Source organism: Uloborus diversus, chromosome 9 (genome assembly GCF_026930045.1).
Source record: "Uloborus diversus isolate 005 chromosome 9, Udiv.v.3.1, whole genome shotgun sequence".
In the NCBI taxonomy this organism is placed as follows: Eukaryota; Metazoa; Arthropoda; class Arachnida; order Araneae; family Uloboridae; genus Uloborus; species Uloborus diversus.
The window spans coordinates 75151351-75157352 of NC_072739.1; the positions used below are offsets into that span (position 1 = coordinate 75151351).

Genomic DNA, 6002 nt, shown 5'->3' on the forward strand with positions numbered 1-6002 from the left:
AGGCTAAGCATTGATCACGTAAATGGATATTTCCAGATGGTAATATTTTCGTAACATTTTACTTGGGAACCCTACCATGCACAGTGCACTTCATTCAATATATAAAAATTTTACATTTGAAAGGCATTGCGCATCATTTTAGCACTATGTACGATATAGGGTATTAGCTGCATTGCACCATCAACGTGTAGAAAACAGCACTTTTATGACCCAAAATTAAATTTAGAATTTTTTAATTTTTTTTAATTCCTAAAATTCAGCGGATAATCCTTCGACAGGGAGGTTTTTCGCCGGCGAAAATCTCCTTATTTGAATTCTGAGCATCAAATGTTATCTGTGCCTAATTTGGCAAAGGTCCGATGCATATTGCGGATTTTTAAAGGAACATACAACCACACACCCACATTCGGCTATTTTTATTCATACAAATTTTTTTGAACAATTAAAATTGCCTAAAAAGAATTTCTCCACACTTTTTTTTTCTTCTCAAAAAAAAAAAAAAAAAACTCTTTATTTTAGAAGTATTTAAGTAATAATTTGCAAAATTGCAAAACGTTGTGTTTTATTCAAAAGACTCAATTAGCATGTTTTACACTGGAATAATTAAAAAAAAAAAAAAAAAAACTATTCTTCTGAGTTATATAACTTGACACAGGAGCACCCCGAATTAAATTCTTTGGGAAGGGAGAAATTCTCAATTTAAGGAATGAAATTCCGAGTTTTACCGAATCATAAAAAATATGAGTGTGCACACAGTCATAAAATGCGAGCGTTCACACACAGTACCTACATCTACTAACAGACATTAGTCATAACTAAAAATAATTGCAATAATGCAACATACGTCTCTAAATTTGCTAAATCGTAACGCAAAAATTTCCGAATAAGCAAATTTTTCGGTCACAACGACCTCCCATCGGGGTGCCCCTGTTTACACTCAAATAAAATTACTCCACATTCAAACTTTTCGATCAATTGCTTTCGTAAAGAAAAAACACTGAAAACTAAAGGTAGAGGAACATGGGGCAAAGTGAAAATGGTGATATTTTCTCTGCTTTTAGCTCCACCTGTTTGGAATTATTTTAACTATGTAGTACAATATGTAGTAGTCTATTCCAGTCAGGAAAAATACTGCCGAAGATTAAAACATTTGGTAATACAGGTAATTTTTTAAAAAATGATACTCATATTGTAATATTTTGTTGTAAGTCGAAAAATATTTTTGTTGCTATAAAATGATAAAGTTACATTTTAAATATTAACTGAGACCTCCTAATATTCAATGCAGTATTAATTTAGTTAATATTAAGCTCATTTGTATTTTTAATCAATTTTGCAATTTTGTTATAAATCACTTACGTTACTTAATTAATTCATTTACATTCCTTCACTTAGTAATTCACTTTTTTACATTCATTATTTTCTTATTCATTCATTCTTTTACTCGCTCATTTATTTTGATTCACATATTAATGGATTTATTCATTTAACTATTCGTTTATTTTGTCATTATCTTTTCATTTATTCATTCAAAGTATTTATTTATCAATTTTATTTATTATTTATTTACTTGTTTTATTTACTGATTCTTTTGATCAAAAATATATTTTATAATCAAATAAAAAAGATTTCATTAGAAAAATATTTTATTTTCCAGTTTGCCCCGTGAAAAAAAATGACATTTTTTCCACTTTTTTTTTTTTGAACACTCAAATTTGCTGCTAAAATTTAGAAAAAAGTTTCGACTCAAGTTTTATTTCAAAATGCAATGTTATTTTTCTAAGTACTGAAATTTTCAAAACAAATTTCCGATTTACTCATTTTGAAAAAACTCAGTCACCTTAACCATTTCACTTTGCCCCACAATCCCCTACTTGTTCCGTGTTTTGGAAGAAAAAGAAAAAAAAAAACCCAGTAAAAACCTCTTTGCTGTACATGGAAGTACTAATTCTTCTTTTGATAGTAAGAAATGCATATCTAGAGAAAACAATAATGAAAAATAACTTACCATGCTTTTCATTTTTCTTCAGTATGGTAATAATTGTAATAAAGTAATGTACTTAAATATACAAATCTAAGGGGAAACTTTTCCAAGAGCACTCTCATCGGGCAAAGAAAACGGACACTGTATTTTGACCCTCAGGGTCGAGGGTTTAAGTAGGAGCGCCGCCAGGATGTGAACTAAAACTAAAGCGAAAGATTAATTTCCATTTTGGATAAGGAACTTGAAACTGCTTCTAATTTAACGTCGCGTCACAACGAAAAAAAAAAGTAATTCTCCAGACTTTTTTTCTTTTTAGCAAGTAGAGAATACTTAATAAAAGTGTTTTTAGAGATCGTAAGTCTTACGATCACGTGACTCTTACGATGGTTCACTGTAAAACAAAAACAAATAATGAGTGTGTTAAAAAAATCGTTCTATCGTCTGTCACACATCTGAAACGAAGTGAAGAGAAGACATCCAACACAATATAAAATTTGAATTTTTTGACATCTTGAATTCGAATTATATTTTTCGCAATCACGAGTGTGTGTGTGTGTGTGTGGACTGTATAAGGCAGCGGTTCCCAACCTTTTCCCCTTGTGAACCCCTTCTAAACTCCGAAAGAAATTGGCGAACCCCTTGAGTATTAGGTAACAAGTAACAAGCATTTAAAAAAAAAAAAAAAAAAAAAAAATTGAATTATGGCATTTTGAATTCAAATTATGTTTTTCGCAATCACGAGTGTGTGTGCGTGTATGTATGCGTGTGTGCTTGTGTTTGTATGCAGGCATGAGTGTGTGTATGTAAGTGTGTATGTATGCGTGGGTGTTTGTGTCTGTGTGCAGACATAAGTATGTGTGTATGTGTGTGTGTATTAGTGTCTGTATGTAGGCATGAGTGTGTGTGCAGGTGTGTGTATGTATGCGTGTGTATGGTGGATATGGACGTAACCTGGAGAACGGTTTTCACTAGAGGAGCAGCATCGTGAGGCGACGGTGGTGCTGCAGAGGGAGCGGTGGGAAAATAAAATCATAGGAACATCAAAACAGTCAAATGAGAACGATAAGCAATCGTGATTGCTCGAAAAAAAAAAAAAAAAAAAAAACAAGAAACAAGAAACGCGAGCGCAAGCAAATACATAAGACAATAAAATTTATGAGTTTTTTTTTTAGTTTTATGCTGCTGCATAGTTTATAACAAGAACTAAAACACAATTGCAAAATATAGAATTTCAAATATTACTACGAACTAAAATGGTCGCTAAAACATGAATTAAAAAAAATCACCAAAAAATAAACACAGTGATTATTTTGTGTTGAGCTTCAATCAACTTTGAAAAAAAAATATGAAAATGGGATATTTTTGAACAAAGAGGCTCCAAGAGAGAGAGATTGACTGAAATTTTTCTGATCCTAGGGTATATTTATCTTATTATCACTAAATCAGAAGTCAATTAAAGAATAATCTTTAAAATACCTTTCAGAGAACTCTCAGAATAACTAAATGAACTTTTTTTCTTACAGTAAAATGAGAAATATCTAAGTTTAAGTCTTTTTGAAAAAGATTACGAGCCTAGCTGTTTGATAAAGATTTACTGCTTATATCAATCGTTTGATTGCTGAAGAATTTTCTTGTAATAATGCTATCACTGCGCAGTAAAATGCGTATATTGAAAAATAATAGAAGTGTCTGTTTTCAAAATACGCATTTACTCTAATTTTTACACAAAGATAATTTTTAACAAAACAAATATTGTTAAGCTCACTCACTGCAAGAAAAATTTTCTACACAAATTTCATCAATTCCTTATTTACATATAGCGCAAACTAAGTTGCATTGTCAAAATCCGATGAGTTTTGAGCAATCACGATTGCTTATTGTTCTCACTTGACTGTTTTGTATTCCTATCATTTTATTTTCCCACCAGCACCCTCTGCCAGCACCACCGTCGCGTCGACCGGCCTCACGATGCTGCTCCTCTTGCGAAAACCGTCTCCAGGTTGCGTCCATATCCTAAACACGCGCATACACACACACACACACACACACATACACGCTCATGCCTGCGCACAGACACAAACACACACTCCTACATACACACACTCATGCCTGCACACAGACACAAACACATATGCCTACATACACACACACGAACGCCTACACGCACACGCGCGTACACACACAGCACTGCATACACAACACGCACCCACACACATGCGCCTACACAAACACTCACACATACGCCACACAAACACACACGCGCATTTATACACACGCACGCTCGTGATTGCGAAAAACATAATTTGAATTCAAGATGCCAAAAATTCAAATTAAATATATATATATATATATATATATATATATATATATATATATATATATATATATATATATATATATATATATATATATATATATATATATATATATATATATATATATATATATATATATATATATATATTCCCTGCGTAATCCTCACACTGCCTGTCCAGGGATTCGCGAACCTCCGGTTGGGAACTTTTGTAGGGCATGTGTATGTGCATGCAGGATATGGACGCAATTGCCCAGGAGGAGCAGATTCTGGTGGAGAATGCAGCTCGTGAAGAACCTGTACCTGCAGGGGTGCCCACCCCCTAAGAGCAAGGGCGCACCTCAGCCCTCCCGAAATATCGCAATGCCCCCTCAAATCAACCCCCACCCCCCACCCCCCGGAAAAAGTAAAAAACATACAGAGTGGGAAAACTTAAAAGAATAGCCTCACGAGTTGTAAAAGATATCAATTTCCCCGAGTTAGAATAATTCAGTAAATGGAGTGAATGACCCGCAAAGCGAAGGTTTTTCTTTCTAAAAGCCACGTTATCCTGCGTTCATAAATTCTTTCTTTTTTCTGCTGAAAGCGGAAGTTGTTGAACAGTTCAAGTCAAGGGCGCCCATATAGGGGGGCAAGGGGGGCCCCTCCTTTGAAATGAGAAATTTCTTGCTTTTAGTACTTTTTTCTTTGCAAAATATAAAAACATTTCTTCTCCAGCCATTAATGAGAAAGTTATTAAAAATGTCAAATTTTAATGACTCTAATCTGTCCTGAAGTCAGTTTCCACGGGGAAAATATCCGGCTAAACCACGGGGAAAGTATTTGAGCCCCCCCCCCCTTTGCAACTTTGCATATGGGCGCCCATGGTTCGAGTTAATGGTTTAGTTTTTAATGTACCGACGCGCAGGCGATGTCTTTTTTGATGCGATAGTTATTTCATCTTTTCCTTTGAAGGAATGCAATTTACGTACCGAAAAGGTCATTTAAATTTATTTCGCTAAGAGAAGCCAAAGGAAGTATAGCGCAAAAGGCGCTGTACTAGTACTTCTGAAGAACAGAGTTGTACTCCAACCTACCATAGGCGGCGAAGCCGAAACCGGCGGCTAGCATCTCTAATAAAATGCAGCGTAACATCTTCGTTAAGAACTGTCGCCAGTTCGGCGAGCGATTTAAGTTTGAGTATCAACGAGTGGCAACCCAAGAATAGCATTGTAGCGGGACATTTTTTTTTTTTTTGTGTAATCTTAAAAATGTCCACGACTCTTCTTTTCTATTAGTTATTGTTGTTGTAAATGCTGTGTGTTTGTAGTGTTGTGAAAGAAAAATGCTTGTCTGCTAAATGGCAGTCATTTCTGACACATGACGTTACTGTACTGGGGTGAGTGCATGCTCGTATTTTATCATTCGGTAAATCTGGAATTTCATTCGGGAAATTGAGAATTTCCTCCTCCCAAAAATTTTAGTTTGGGCGGTTCGTTTTGGAAAAACGCATTGAGGTGCATATTCCCGTGCTAAAAAAAAGTTTAGTTCCGAATGTTCATCAAAATCGACGTTCACGGTCGCTTGGCGAGTCGCAGAGGGACAGATGTACATAAATCCGAACTTGCTGCTTCATAATTAGAAGAGAAAACTGTATTAATTTTTATCGAATTGTATCAATGATAATATATATAAATTATTGTGCAAAAAGCAAAAAAATAAAAT

General features: G+C 34.4%; 1 protein-coding gene across 1 annotated transcript in view; it reads right to left on the reverse strand.

The window, feature by feature from the left end:
- Window positions 1–2167, reverse strand: part of LOC129229535 (protein slit-like) — a 41572-nt gene extending 39405 nt beyond the window's left edge. The window contains exon 1 of the mRNA XM_054863856.1: window positions 2009–2167. Within this exon, the coding sequence (XP_054719831.1) occupies window positions 2009–2020 (12 nt within the window). The 5' untranslated portion in view covers window positions 2021–2167. The remainder of the gene's footprint in view (window positions 1–2008) is intronic.
- Between the last annotated feature and the right edge of the window lie 3835 nt (window positions 2168–6002).